This window comes from Hyperolius riggenbachi, chromosome 4 (genome assembly GCF_040937935.1).
Source record: "Hyperolius riggenbachi isolate aHypRig1 chromosome 4, aHypRig1.pri, whole genome shotgun sequence".
NCBI classification, from domain to species: domain Eukaryota; kingdom Metazoa; phylum Chordata; class Amphibia; order Anura; family Hyperoliidae; genus Hyperolius; species Hyperolius riggenbachi.
In genome coordinates, this window is record NC_090649.1 from 457,947,602 (window position 1) to 457,963,653 (window position 16,052).

Below are 16,052 nucleotides of genomic sequence, written 5' to 3' on the forward strand. Positions count from 1 at the left end.
ATTGGGCAGTTACAGAATCCAGAAATATGGTTATGGTCTCTTGGTCACCAGTTTTGACCCCATTGGGTGTCAGTAGGAAAGGTGTGGCTTGTAAATCTACATTGTGGGCTCAAATACCCCTCCCCCTCCCCTGCAGAGATCAAGTGCATCAGTGAAAATTGAGGTGCAAGAAAATTTACAACATTTTTTTTGTGAAAGAAAAAATGTGTTAATTGATTAATTTGTCCCTCCGGGTTATGAGTTCTCTGCATCTTTAAAGAGGAGACCCTTCTACGGTGTGTGATGTCGTCCTGACCGTGAGCCTTGTTGCATTGTGGGAAATAACAGCTGTTTTCAACTCCCAGGCAACCAGTATCTCCCTCTGTACATATGTATATCAATAAAAAAGCAGCTTTGTAGCCTATTGCATTGTTAGTGGGTGGGGTTATAAATAATAGCAGTTGGTATTGCCTTTTTTTTAGTGTCTGCCAGCAGTAAAGATGATGACATGCAGGCTGTTTGTGGATCAAACAACATGAACAAATGACATGGCAATTATCAATCATTTCTTGATCTGTGTTCTATTTTCTAGCTTCTCACTTTGTAATGTATTGATTTATTTTTCCCCTTTTCGCTAAAGTTCCTCTTTAAGAGGATGTCTGGCTTACTTGATTGGCTCAGTTGGGTCTGATCTTTTAGCTTTTTGCTCTGTGGAGAGTTGTTCCCATTTAAAGTGCAAACTCCAATCAAATCCTGCAAGACATGGGACAGAAGAGGAGAGAGTTACAAATCTCATTACAGTATATCAGGGATCATAACCATGTGATATTCCCATACGCCACACTACTGGTACTAAACAATGTCCATTCTTCACTTAAAGGGGAGCTTCAGCCTAAACAAACATACTGTCATTAAGTTACATTAGTTATGTTAATTAAAATAGATCGGTGTAACGATCTGTGTCAGCACACAGAGAGAATCTGATTATTGGTGATCTGCAGTATCACCAAGAATACAGATTATACCTGACTATCGATGATCTGCAGAATCACAGATAATCCAAGTATAACTAACCTCTGGACACCTTATAGTGTGAGTGTTTGATGCAACAGTAATAACTTTGAGTAAGACCACCCGGGGAGCGGGTGGTCTTTGGCAGTACGGACGATACTGCCTTTAGGGAGGAACAGAGACCTTCCAAAAGCCTGAGAACTCCAAAGGGGTGAAGTTTCAGGGTACGGTAGGCTGAACCTGTGAGTGAGTGACACCTGAAGGTGGTAGTCACTACCAGGTCAGGAGACTATCTCTTAACGAGAGAGATAGCTCTCGAGGTCACGCAAGCCAGGTCGGCAACACACAGACAGATAAGGTACAAAGACAGAAGACTGATTCGGTATCCTAAATGAGCAGAGTCTGGCAACAGGTAATCAGATATGCGTGGTACCGAATCAGAAAGCAGAGGGAAAGTCAGAAATGCAACAGGTCATAACAGATAACAACAATGCCTAGTCTTGGGTGTGAGGTCTGTGGTCTCTACACCCTGGATCTAGTCTAAAGTATAACAGAATGGTAACACAAGTCCCTAGTCTTGGGTGTGAGGTCCGTGGTCTCGACACCCTGGAACTAGTCTGAGGTATAACAGAATGATAATACAAGTCCCTAGTCTTGGGTGTGAGGTCCGTGGTCTCGACACCCTGGAACTAGTCTGAGGTATAACAGAATGATAATACAATAACAAACAGAAGTAATCTGGCTCAGTGTGAATTCGCAGGTCCTCCTGGTTCAAACACACTGTTGGATCTGACTAAGGTCTGAGTGCTTCCACTTAAGTGTTCGCAACGGCAGACAACCAGCAACTGACAAGCAAGCTGTATATATAGTTGCAGGACTCTGCCGCCTCGCCCGAGCCACTCAGCCAATCAGGAGTCCAGCAGGAATCAGCTGACCATCCTGATCAGCTGACACATCTCCTGCTGGCATAAAGGTCCTGACTTCTGGAGCGCGCGTGCGTAGCTCTCTATCCAGGTGCACTAGAGATCCCAGCCGACCCAGAAATGCGTTGCTGCGCGGAAACCGACGCGCTGGACGCGGAATCAGCCGCCCTGCTGCCAGTACACGTGGCGGCTTCTCCGCGTTTTCTCACAATAGGCAATATAATTTCTTACCCACCCTGCTTTAAAAGAACAGGCAAAGGTTTGTGATTTCATAAGGGCAGCCATCTTTTTGGTTGAAAGAAGGTGATAGGGAGCATGAGACACAGTTCCAACTGTCCTGTGTCCTGATCACTCCTCCCAGTTGCTAGGCAATGTGAACAACAATGAAATCCCATCATGCTTTGCACAGCATCAGGGGATAAAAGCCCAGGCAGTTTTCTTTGATGGGGCGGAGCTTAGCTAAAAATGCAGCTAAAAATGAGACTTCTATAAGAAAAACAAAGTTCTGATGCTGTGAAACTGTTAAAGAAACACCATGTCTTTTCAGTTCTGCTGAGTAGATTTTTAGTCTGGAGATTAACTTTAAAGTTCCATAAAGCTGACCAGTCACCTGACCAACCTATCCCGAGGGCAAGAAATCCTGTGATGGCTGGAAGCATCCTCTTCCTGATACATCTTCACTGTTCAGTTATGATCAGCAAGTGACTGATGCCACCATCAGGACCGGCAGAACTCTCACCATGTCTCCCAGGGATCTGCTGCCCAAAACTGCACACACAGATCAGCCAGGTGAAGACTGCACCTCATCACAGATGTCTGTGAGAGATCGAATAGTCCCACACAAAATCAAAATAACGCCACTTTGCAACTGCTACACTCCTTGCAATGTACAGTCTATAGCTCACTCGGGGATGCCTTTTAAAGCCCATTCACATGGAATCAGTTGCTGTCAGTTATAACTGAAACAGACAACCAACGTCCATGTTTCCCTATGGGCCAGTTCACACTTTTACGTTTTAACTAAAAGCTTTTCACAATGCACTGATCAGTAAACGCATCAATCTTTCAGGATTCAGTGTGAATAGGTCTCTCCATTTTCCTTCTTTCTTTCCATCACTCTCTCTCCCCCCCCCCCCCATTTCACTCTCTGCCCTTTTTATTTCACTTTCCCCCCACTTCAGAATACTCTCTTTTCCTTCCCTTTATCTCACTCCTCCCCGTTCCTTCACTCCATCATGCCCCCACCTTCCCTTCATCTCCCTCCACACTCCTTTTCTCCCCCCCAGTATCTCACTCGCCCCCTTATCCTACTCCCTCCCCATATTTCTCTCTCTCTCCCCTTCCTTTCATTTCATTCGCCTCTTACTTACTACCTCCCATTCACTGCCCTTAATTTTTCACTCTTGCTTTAACTTCCTTCTAGCCTCCCCCCCCCCCCCCTTCTTTTCTTTGTGCCTATCATGTTCTTTCCCCCCTACTTACTTTCTTGCCCACATACCCATCCAGTGGCGTAGCTAAGGAGCTGTGGGCCCCGATGCAAGTTTTACAATGGGGCCCCCCAAGCACTCTATACGTAACAATTGATACGGCGCATCAAAACCTGCCAATGGCAACAACAGTGTCAGAGGTGCAAGAAGGGGATGGGGAATAGCTTGTTAATGATTACCACTATTCAAAGTATCTATAGAAGTGATTATTATGAGCACAGGACCAATAGAGAGCTAATACTGTAGTTGAGGGAAGGCCCTTCGGGGCCCCTCTGGCCCAAGGGCCCCGATGCGGTCGCTACCTCTGCAACCCCTATTGCTACGCCCCTGTACCCATCCTCTTATCTTTTCTCACATATTTCTGTTCCTCCCCTTTCTATTCTTTCTGTCTTCTCTTTCTCCCACTTCCCCCAGTCCTTTCTTTCTCTCCCTGTTTCTGTCATCCATTCTATCTCTTGCTCTCTCTCTCCCCCGATCACGTCTCTCCCTCCTCGCTCCCTCTCTCTACCTCACCGCGCTCTCTGCCTCTGCTGCGGTGTAAAGTAGGATTGTGTTTCGGGTCATCAGTAATCTCCTTAGTCTCCCTCCATTGGACTCACCGCCGGCAGGGAGCAGGTGTGGCGGTGTGGCGCTCTCCACATTCTGAGGTTACTGAAGCATTTGATTAAAACCAAAAACATTTCTAAAATTAGTAAAACCTACTGGCTAAAAGCTGACCTAAACTCCAGGCTTTAAAGCAAACCTCACACAAACTTAGACAATGAAACTCGGCTTAGGATGAAAGAATCCATCTTTCCAGCAAACCCAGAACCCTCAAACAACCTCGGCATAGGATGGAAAGATCTATCACTCCAACAAACCCGGAACCCTCAAACTAACTCGGCATAGGACGGAAGAATCCATCACTCCAGCAAACATTTTCCTGACTCCTTATAGATATCTCTTGTTTATCAGTTAGTTGTTGGGCTCCCCTGGTCATCGTGTGCAACTCAACAAAGTACCGGTATTCCTCTACCCAACCCAAAGTTCTTAGCAGGTCAGTACCGCCAGCCAATCTACTTCTACGTGAAGTACTCAGACTCTTGTTTGGTTCTTCCTGGGTTGCCAAAGCAACAGAAGCCTAAATTCTACATTCTACAAACAGAAGACATTATTAGGACAAGCTGTTATTTTGCCCAGCGGACAGGGTGAGGAAGGGGAGGGTCAGTTCTTCTGAACGTGACATTTTTCCATGTGGGTTACTGCTTAAAAGCAGAGAATTGCAGCACTCTGCAGAGGAGGGAGTGTTCTGCGCCATCTTAAAACGTCCTTCTCACCTTTGTGAATTCAACAACTTCTCGAATGCTTGACAAAAACAACACCAGGCAGGTGTGAAGAAAGTGGTGAGAAAAGCAACGTGCGAAAATTTATTGCGCAAATTCCTTCTGAAAACCTCAGTTCAGGCACTGTGTCATTTACTTCTATCCAAATCACTAGACTGTATTTAAAATAAACGTATATATATATATATATATAACAAATATACATATATATAAAAAGAACAATATCTGAAGCACCAATTCACAGACACTCCCCATCCCCCCTTACTCAAGCAAACTCCAGCTGCAAGCTAGTCCCCAGTCAGTCTCAAACATCCCCCCCCCTCTTAGGATGTGTACACAAGTACAATTTTGATTGGCCAATTGTACCACCTCCATGCAGAGATGGATTAAGACAGGGGTCCCCAAACTTTTCCGGTCAAGGGCCAGGTCAACATACTTCAGACTGCTGAGGGGCCAGAGTATATATGAAATGATGTAGAAAACATTACATTGAGCCAAGGTAGTATAAACTATTACCCGTTAACAGGTTGCTTGCACATTTTCGTCAAAGCCATTTTCGCATTGAAAATGCTATTTTTAATTTAGAGAAATGTTCACAAAAAAGGCATGTTGGCTATATATTATAACAAAGCCCGCAACAGTTTTCACCGCAAAAAAAAAAATATTTTTGCTGTGAAAATTTACGAAAAGCACAAACAATACACATTTTCGCTGTAATTTTCACTCAGAAATCGAATTTCACATTATTTTGGCGAAACTTCATGTGAAAATAACATTGGCATTTTTCACTCATCAGTAGGGGGTATACTATCTGCAATTGCTGTGGGGATGAGTGGTGCCAGCACTGCTGTTCTATATGCAGGCTGCAAATATTTAAAGATGCCACGGACCACATCCATAAGTAATACCAGGGGCGTAGCAATAGGGGGTGCAAAAGGTAGCGGCCGCATCGGGGCCCTTGGGCCAGTGGGGCAGAAGGGCCCTCCCTCAACTACAGTATTAGCTCTTTATTGGTCCTGTGCTGATAATAATCACTTCTATAGATACTTTGAATAGCGGTAATCATTAACAAACTGTTCCCCATCCTCTTCTTGCACCTCTGACACTGTACTTGCCATTGGCAGGTTTTGGTGCGCCGTATCAATTGTTATGTGTATGGAGTGCTTAGGGGGCCCCAGTGTAAAACTTGCATTGGTGCCCACAGCTCCTTAGCTACGCCACTGAGTAATACATTTTGAGAGTGGGGGGCCGGTGAAAAAGCCTCAGGGGGCCACATTCGGCCTCGCGGTTTGAGGACCACTGGATTAAGATGTAATAGGTCCCTAGGCAATGTAGTAGATTTAGTGCCCTCTTGTGGTTTTTCCTTTTTGTAAGCTGAAGTGGAGAGAGGTCAGGAAAGGTGGGCCCCTTGGCACGCACTAGTTCCCAGGCACCAGCCTAGGTTGCCTGGTGGAGGATTATTCTCTGCTTCCATTTAATATGAGAGTTTCCCTACACAATCTATTTATAGCAGTTAATATCTGTGGACCCTCATTCTACATGGAGGTGGTAAAACTAGGCAATCATTATGTACCGTGCTTAAAAGGTACATACACACACGTGATAAACGTCAGCCGAAACAGCTGATAATGACAGTTTATTGAACGCTATGAGCAGATTGTCCTGTCAGATCCTTAACGACTGTATACACGAGCATGACCGACCACAATGCTATTTTCAACAACCCCCAGCTCCCTCAACATGGGAGCCACTCAGACATGCGCTGATCGTCAACCCTCTGCCCCCCTCCATAGCAACAGACCACATTGCTAGCCTCGAGGCTAGGAATGTGTTTGTGAAGCGTCATTACCCGAATTGTCACCCAAGGGATCGTTGTATGTGTGTACTTAGCTTAAAGTGGATCCGAGATAAACTTTTACTCATTGCATAATTGTGAAGAGAAATCGAGAGCCCAATATGGTGTAGTATGTCAAAATTGATTGGATAAATGAAACAGTGAGATGGTAATACTCACAAACACGGGTTACCACCTAGGTAACCACTCATTAGGCAGGTGAGGAGATTAGACCTGTCCTCACTCAGGATTAAGAAGTCGCTCTCTGTAGATAGGAAGAAAGGGGGTAGATCACCCCTCCACCTGGGGTGGACTCAAATATATTGGTAGGTGAACAGAGGCGCCAGAAGGATAAAAGTACATAAAATTTTTAAAAAATTGCTGGGAGGAAGTGGTGGACTCGCCTTTGTTAAAGTAGACACCAAGAACTGTAAATATATAGATATACACATTTATTGAAAATACCCCAAAGATGCAATGCGTTTTGCAGGCACAGCCCACTTCTTCAGGCAATAAGCAGGGGATAAACAACAGCAATTCAGTTATAGCAAGTTATCTGCTTGCTATAACTGAATTGCTGTTGTTGATCCCCTGCTTATTGCCTGAAGAAGTGGGCTGTGCCCGCGAAATGCGTTGCATCTTTGGGGTATTTTCAATAAATGTGTATATCTATATATTTACAGTCCTTGGTGTCTGCTTTAACGGAGGTGAGTCCACCACTTCCTCCCAGCAATTTTTTTAAATTTTATGTACTTTTATCCTTCTGGCGCCTCTGTTCACCTACCAATACATTGCATAATTGTGTTCCTTTCATATAGTTTATAGGGCCTTCCTCAAGCCAAATACTTTTTTTGTTTTGTTTTAATACTCTAATTCCCTATAAACTAAACAAGCCTCGCCCACAGCTTTTCACAGTGCCTTGGCATTTTCAGACAGTAGCAAGGGCTTATGGGAGCTCAGTCTGGGCAGGAGGAAGGGGAGGTGTTACTAGCCAGAGATTTCAGAGGCAGAGGGGAGGAGAGAGGAGGATAGGGGACTGAATTTACACACAGGCAAGCTCATAGCATCTCCAGCCCTCAGCCTGTGACAATGTGACAAACAGAACATGGCTGTCCTCCATTGTATCACAGGAATAAATAAATATGATAAAGTGTTGAAGCTGTTTGCAGCTAGATTTGCTGTGTAAACTATCTAAACTTTAGATAAGATATATAGACAAGTTACTGTTAGTTTCTCATCTCGGATCCACTTGAAGTGATTGTTAAACCGAGAGATAAAATCAGAGGGTCTCACCTCCTCTCAGATCAGAAGATGCAGCAATGTAGGCAAAGGTGTCCAGGTTTATGATATCAATAACCGGGCTCACCACTCGTGTTGGCTTCTGAAAAAAAGAAAAATCAGGATATCTCCATAAGGATTCAATATTCTGTGCATAAAAAGTGTTGGCCATGGCTAGCCTAGCACTAACTCCAACCCAAATCAGGTATTTCTGACATTATTGTCACAACTGATAATATTAGCCGCATGCTTATTTCTGGTGTTATTCAGACACTACTGCAGCCAAACAGATCACCAGGGTGCCAGGCAACTGTTATAGAGAAAAATCGTGTAAGAAGGAGTGAGAAGAAGTGACCGGAGAGGAAAACAGGAGGATATTGTTAGTAGAGTGGAGATTGCGTTTATGATGGTATCTGTAAATACCTTTACTTAAACTAGCCGTTACTAGCTATGTGGAGTAGTATAGTACAGTGATCTGCAAACTTGGCTCTCCAGCTGTTAAGGAACTACAAGTCCCACAATGCTATTCTTGGAGAAAGAAAACAGAAAAAACTGGCACCAGTATGCGGCAGGGATGGAACGGCCACAGATGGGCTTACCTGCAACGTGCACCGAATGCAGATACGTCTTGAAGAAAGAGGAGAAGCGGGCACTGCTGCATAAAATCCCTTTATTGTGGCCGGGTTACAGAGTGGTTGCAGTGGGGGGAGAGGGTTGCCTGACAGCTGTTTCGCAGGTATGCAACCTGCTTCTTCAGAGCCTCTGAAGAAGCAGGTTGCATACCTGCGAAACAGCTGTCAGGCAACCCTCTCCCCCCACTGCAACCACTCTGTAACCCGGCCACAATAAAGGGATTTTATGCAGCAGTGCCCGCTTCTCCTCTTTCTTCAAGTCCCACAATGCATTGCAGGAGTCTGACAGCCACAGGCATGATTCATAAAGGCGAATGCATTGTGGGACTTGTAGTTCCTTAACAGCTAGACAGCCAAGTTTGCAGATCACTGGTGGTATAGTAGATACACGGTTCAGAGTCTGGCATGGTTATTGTGGTATGTAGCTATGGTGACCTCATACTTTACCCAACTGTTATCTATTGTTTGAACCCGCCCCCAGGGCCACCTTCAGGGCATCACAGGGGGGGACATGTGTATGGGGCCCGAAATGAGTCTGGGGCCTGAACAGTGGCAGTGCCACATGCCGGGCCCCAGGTGCAATGTGTGTGTCTGTTCGGCCGCCCCACTCGCCACCATTCTCTCACCTCTTTGATTCGCTCCAGGAGAGGCGGCAGCCAATCCTTATTGACCTCACAGTGACTGTCCAGAAAGGTGAGAACTCCAGCCTTGGCGACATCAGCCCCTCGCACCCGCGATCGGATCAAGCCTGCTTAAAGGAGAAGTTAATTAATAAATCATCCCTTTGTTTCTCCTTCCCATAAATCACATTGGATTTGAAATTAAGTGAGCAGACAGGTGAGGATGTGATCCTTAACCCCTTTAGGGAATTGTAATCGTTTATGTATAAGTTCCTAAATGATAATATGATTGGACGTGAATGCCAGACCAACACATGTACAGTGAGGAACTTAAGTATTTGAACACCCTGCACCCTGCAAAAGCTTTCCCACTTAGAAATCATGGAGGGCTCTGAAATGCACATTGTAAGTACATTTCCAATGTGAGAGACAGCATATATATATATATATATATATATATATATATATATATATATATATATATATATATATATATATATATATATATACACACACACACACACACACACACACACACACACACACACACACACACACACACACACAGACCAATTTGGACACACCATCTCATTCAAAGAGTTTTCTTTATCTTCATGACTGTGAACATTGTAGATTCACACACTGAAGGCATCCAAACTATGAATTAACACGTGTGGAAGTATAGTACATAACCAAAAAGTGTGAAACAACTGAACAACTGAAAATATATCATATTCTGGGTTCTTCAAAGTAGCCACCTTTTGCTCTGATTACGGCTTTGCACACTTTTGGCATTCTCTTGATGAGCTTCAAGAGGTAGTCGACCTGAAATGGTTTTCACTTCACAGGTGTGCCCTGTCAGGTTTAATAAGTGGGATTTCTTGCCTTATAAATGGGGTTGGGACCATCAGTTGCGTTGAGGAGAAGTCAGGTGGGTACACAGCTGATAGTCCTACTGAATAGACTATTAGAATTTGTATTATGTCAAGAAAAAAGCAGCTAAGTAAAGAAAAACGAGTGGCCATCATTACTTTAGGAAATGAAGGTCAGTCAGTCCAAAAAATTGGATCCACATATTACACACTGGCAATGTTTTGACAACGAGTCATATGACGTCCTATTGCCATGTAGACTATGCTAGACTCGGAGCTGGTGAGTTTTAAAGTGAACCAGAGACGAAGCACCCTTGTGTATTTTACCATATATATCAGTAAGAACATTAGAGAAAACACTTACCATGCTCTCTGTTTCATCCTTACTGCTAAAAGTGTCTGTTATCAGCTTTGATAAGAATTCCGGACAGAGCATTCAGTCTGGCTTTGCAGGGAATAATTATAGCTGAGTCATTATAGCAGAGCCACAAGGGGGCAAGCTTGGGCTTGAAAAGACACCAGAGAAGACAGACTCAGCTATAATCTTTCCGTAGCAAAGCTAGACTGAGTGCTCAGTCGGGGATTCTTATCAGAGGTGATAACAGTCAGATTAAACAGAGAACAATGAAACAAAGAGCAGATTAGGTGTTTACTGTCATGTTCCCACTGATTTATAAGGTAAAATACAAGAGGGTGCTTCATCTCTGGTTCTCTTTAAGTTCTATGCTTGCCACCCGCTCTCGACTCTGCAGAGAGGGAGGGAGTAAGGAGGGGGGAATTTATGGAATGCCCAGCTCTGGCCTAGGCTGTGACCGCATTGGGAGGGCGGGGATACAAACCAATATATACATATAGGAAGTGTTTCTGATGCTGAAATTACCATAAAAGTGGGCATCCTGAATAATTTACTGCATTCTACTATATGTCACTGCAGTGCCTCTACTAGTCGCACCAACTGTTTACAGCTCAGTTTGTGCCCCATTGTATCCCCCTTGGACACGACCTTGGCAACTGTAATATTATACAATCAGCAGGTCTTGTATTTACAGTGACTCTCTCCTCGCGGTAGTGGTTTTATTTATCAGGCTGTATTTCGTAGAACCGGCTGGGGAGCTATGAAGCTCCGTCAGGCCATAAATGCGACTACAGCATTGAGAACGGCCCAGGCTCGGAGGTAATACAGCTTTCTCGCCTCCTCCGGGGTCTCAGTGGAACGTGGGGGGAGAGGAAAGACATTCAGCCCTTTCATCTCAGCCCCCCGTAATGTAAATTTACAGCATGAAATGCATTTTGCGGGGGAACAAGGCCGTTGTCATCGTGGGCAGTGAATGTAAAACATCAAAACGCGATTGTTCATGTATACATTTTATTTTTGGGCATAATGCGGTCATTGATGTTAGGCATGCAGAGGTTTCTGGCGTAGAAAATAGCTTGTGGCGACTCTGTACCGCTGAGGGTGTTCAAAAGAACTGTAAAAAAAAATATAGTTTATCAATGTTTCTTCTAATTGCGTAACTGTGAAATTAACAAGTCTGGATTTGGAACACTCATTAATTGGTTCCTTTTACAGAAGAATTGAAGAAAATGTAAGAAGTAACAAAAAAGAGTGGGAGGGGGAGAGAGAGACAGAGGAGAGAGAGGAAGAAGGGGAGAGGGAAGTAAGAGAGGAGAGAGAATAGGGAGAAAGGGGGAGAGAGGAGAGAGAGAGAGAAGAAGAAATGGGAGGGGGAGAGAGAAAGGAGTGGAAGAGATAAGAGAGAGGGAAGGGAGAGAGAAGAGAGGGTTGTGATGGAGGAAAAAGAAAAGAGAGGAATGGGAGAGAAAGAGAGGGGGCAGAGAGATAAAAGAGAGGGTAGGAGTGAAGGAGAGAGAGGGAGAGAGAATGGGTGGGGAGAGAGAGAGGGGGGGGGGGGGAGGGGATGAAATAAATTGTGAGGGGACAAAGGAGAAAGAAGAGAGGGGTGGTAGAGAGAGAATAGAGAGGAGGGGAGGAGAGAAGAAGGGGGGAGAAGAGGGAGAGAGAAAGGAGAGGAAGAGAGAAAAGGGAGAAGAGAAGGGAGAGAAAAGAGAGGGGTGGGAGAGAGGGAAAGTTAGGTGTGGGAAAAACAGAGAAAGATGGTGAGGAGACAGATCAGAGGGGGGGGACGGGGGGGGGGGGGGGGGACATAGAGAGAGACAGGGTAGGGAGAGAGTAGGAAGAGGGGTGGAGGGATAAAGGGGCTAAAACAGTTACCAGCTTATCCTTTACAAAAACGTAAGTATCTAAAAACCTGTAAGATATAGGTACAGACTGGCCTGGATGAGGAGTGGCCAAGGAGAGGGGGGGGGGGGGGAGGAATCCAGATAGAAGCTGGTCAGGATGAGCAGTAACACAGGGGAAGGAGATGTAGCCCAAGGGATAGGAAGGGGGAAGGGAATACGGATGTAGGGTGGTCTGGACAAGAAGTGGGCCAGGGGAAGGAGTTGTGGCCCCAGGGATTGGGGAGGTGGAATCCAGATGCAGGCTTGCCTGGATGAGGTGTGGCTCAGGGGAAGGAGGTGTGGTCCAAGGAATGAGGGAATCTGTATGCAGGCTGGCCTGGTTGAGAAGTGGCCCAGGGGGGAGGAGGTGTGGCCAATGGGTTGCAAGAAGCTGAATGATGCCTCACAATTGTGCTGCTTCTTTACACTATCCAATCATCAAGCTGGAGGGGCTATGAACAGAAAAGCATTTGGCAACCTTCAGTGGTGCTTACCAGCGTTCCGTCAGTACGTTGTGTTAGACCCCAGTAGGGGGAGATGGAAGCGCCACGCCTAGGTGTTCCTGAAATCTACTTGTATGAGATGACGGGATAGATTGAGGCATTTAGGTGACCAGTGGTAAAAGCCATTACCGAGCACTGTTCACACATTTGAATGGACAACGTTTGAGTCGTGGCGACTGTCTAACTCCGGTTTAGCGCCCATCTGAACCAGTACCTAAGACACCGTACTGTATCCCAGCCCCTGTACGCATTTCCTGGAGTGAAGACTCGCACAAGGAAACATGACATTTTCCCAGCATTATAATACGTACAAGAAGGAGCAATAAAAAGGAAAAAAATGGCATAAAACTCCGGCATCTGCAACCAATGCCCGTCCATTCCATAAAACACAAGCTATGAAAGTGACACTTGCCAGAGAAAATGAAGGAGCGGGAGAGGCCTCCATCATTTTGATAACTAATTTAGTTTGTTCCGCTGTGAAGGATCAGACTATGAATTTTAAACAGATTCCGATGCGCCTTACTGAACATCGGAGGCGCGAAAACCTCACACAGTCACCGAAAAGTTCCATCCCAACTTCACCGCTGACAAATCCGGAGATGAATCCAAAGAGACGGACAAACTCGTCACATGGAGAAAGAACGCCAAACACTTCACATAGTCTAGCTGCATAAAGCTGCACAGCAAGGCCTGCTATCAGTTACACCTAACCCTTCAAACCTGCACGAGGGTCAGCCATACTATCCCAGGAAAAAAAAACACATACAGTATATAAGTAGATAAGAACTTGTTCTTCTTGAATAACACACCATATGTATTGTACTGTTCACGTTTTGATTTCAGTTAATTTTATATAGTAAATAAAGAGAAAACTGTTCCAGGCATTTTCCATCTTTACTGCCTCAGGCTGAAGCCAATCCTGATGTAATTTCCTCCCTTACTCTTTTTTTTCTCCTCTGTCTGAAATGGTGACTGCAGAACTGCACTGTCATATCTAGTTTGCTTTTTAACTACTTAAGGACCAGGGTGATTGAAATATACGCCGCTTTGGTGGGCTCCTGGCTGGCAAGGCATAGATTTCAATCACCGCAGCAATGCGCATCCGCCGCACCCCCGGCGATCGCACAGCTAAAACCCGACGTCTCTCGCCGCAGCTCACTGTCTCTGCTTGTCTCAATGATGGCAGTGCCATGTGAGTCAGTCAGGAGTTGATTTCAATGGCTCCTGGCTGTGTCTAACTATGTAAGCCACTCCCATTGGCTTACATTAATAGACACGGTCAGGAGCCAATGAAAGCCCCCTCTTCCATGTGTATCATCAATGTACAGCAGCCCCTCCCATTCCATGTACAACAGCCCCTCCCATTCCATGTGCAGCCTCCTCTTCCATGTGTATCGTCCATGTACAGCAGCCCCTCCCATTTTCATGTACAGCAGCCCCTCACATTCCATGTACAGCAGCCCCACCTATTCCATGTACAGCAGCCCCTCATATTCCATGTACAGCAGCCCACCCATGCCATGTACAGCCCCCTCTTCCATATGTATCTTCCATGTACAGCAGCCACGCCCATTCCATGTACAGCAGCCCCTCCCATTCCATGTACAGCAGCCCCTCCCATTCCATGTGCAGCCTCCTCTTCCATGTGTATCATCCATGTACAGCAGCCCCTCCCATTCCATGTGCAGCCCCCTCTTCCATGTGTAACATCCAAGTACAGCAGCCCCTCCCATTCCATGTGCAGCCTCCTCTTCCATGTGTATCATCCATGTACAGCAGCTCCTCCCATTCCATGTACACATTCTCCTGTGTTGCGCTCCATTTTCAGCATCCTCTTTCACATGTAGTAACCCGTCTTTCATGTCCAGGTGCCCCCTTAGCCCCTTAGGCTGCTGCTGCCCAAGGCTCGGGCCTGTGTTGGCCTTTCCAGAAATCCAGCCTTGTCCTTGAGGCCAGTTTCACATCAGGAACAAGCTTTACAGGTGCAGTGCTACTGGATGATCACATCGCACCCCAATGTTAAAAATATAGGCTTTGGAGGTTACCACGGCAATAAGCGGTAATCTCACTTCTGGCTACAAGCCAAACAATAAGTGAGGCTCTCTAGTGCTAAATTCCTGTGGCCGAAAGAAGAATTACACTTAGGTATATCGAAAAAATATGCTAACATGCATGGGCATGTAAAAATATCTGTGTCGCAATCGGCGTGATTGTTGCCTGGTAACGCGCTGTTGCTTTTCGAGTCAGATGCAATGCTTCCAGCGAATCGCATCGCACCGCAGCAGGTATGAAAAATGTACCTTTCATTGCTTTAAAGTGAACCAGAGAGGCAGCACCCTCATGTATTTTACCATATATATCAGTGGGAACATTAGAGAAAACACCTACCTTGCTCTCTGTTTTATCCTTCACTGCTCAGCCTGCTTGTTAGCAGCCCTGATAAAATCCCCGACTGAGCATTCAGTCAGCTTTGCTCAGGAAACATTATAGTCTGTCTTCTCTGATGTCTTTTCAAGCCCAAGCCTGCCCCCTTCTGGCTCTGCTTTCCCCTTACTGTGCACAGAGAGCAGTGCTGAGATGGGAGGAGCTGCTAATGTAAGGGCATATTGAAAAACATTTTTTTTCTTTATATTTTTTAGTCATTAGAGGTTTTTAGAAATGGTGATTTCGTTTTGCACAAAGCCCACTAAATAATGTGCTTTTCTGATGAACTGTGTTTTATATGGAGTTATAGTAAAAAAAACACCCAAAAACGGCACTCCAGAGCGGCGAAAATACCAGGTATAGTGTTTATTTGTAAAATCTATCGGGGGATATGTTTATTTTGTGCCAAAGCGTTCATCTCTGGTTTCCTTTAATGTCACCATGCCGTAAAATAGCCCGCTCTCCTACCCGTGTCCTCTCAGCTGGTAAGCTACGTTCCGAGCCTCCTCTTCACTCATTTTGGGTAGCGCTGACTACCCTCTCAAACCCTTTTTCGCTGCTTTTGCCTACACTGGTGTTTCTTCTTGATACTGTATCTCTTGCATCCCCTGCATCCCCTCACACAAATCGTTATACACCTGTCATTACACGACTGGTCTTTTTCACACAGTTTATCCTCACCTACACTTTTCACGGTGACACCTATTTCCACCCTTTGGGCATTCTTCTATCCATATACGTGTGTGTATGAGACCATGCATGCACATATATGGAGGGTTGACACTTTCTCTTCCACTTGTGTGTTCGCATTCAGTATGCATTGGAATTTACACACACACACACACACACACACACACACACACACACACACACACACACACACACACACACACACACACACACACACACACACACACACACACACA

General features: G+C 45.3%; 1 protein-coding gene across 2 annotated transcripts in view; it reads right to left on the minus strand.

Annotated features, from left to right (window-relative positions):
- GALNT14 (polypeptide N-acetylgalactosaminyltransferase 14) overlaps nt 1-16,052 on the minus strand; it is a 518,272-nt gene that overhangs the window by 82,335 nt on the left and 419,885 nt on the right. Inside the window, exons 6-8 of one of the 2 annotated variants that reach the window (XM_068232790.1) lie at nt 9,093-9,214; nt 7,850-7,937; nt 648-732 (exon numbers count right to left, since the gene is read on the minus strand). In XM_068232790.1, the coding sequence (XP_068088891.1) occupies nt 648-732; nt 7,850-7,937; nt 9,093-9,214 (295 nt within the window). The remainder of the gene's footprint in view (nt 1-647; nt 733-7,849; nt 7,938-9,092; nt 9,215-16,052) is intronic. The other variant, XM_068232789.1, reaches the window with a different exon arrangement.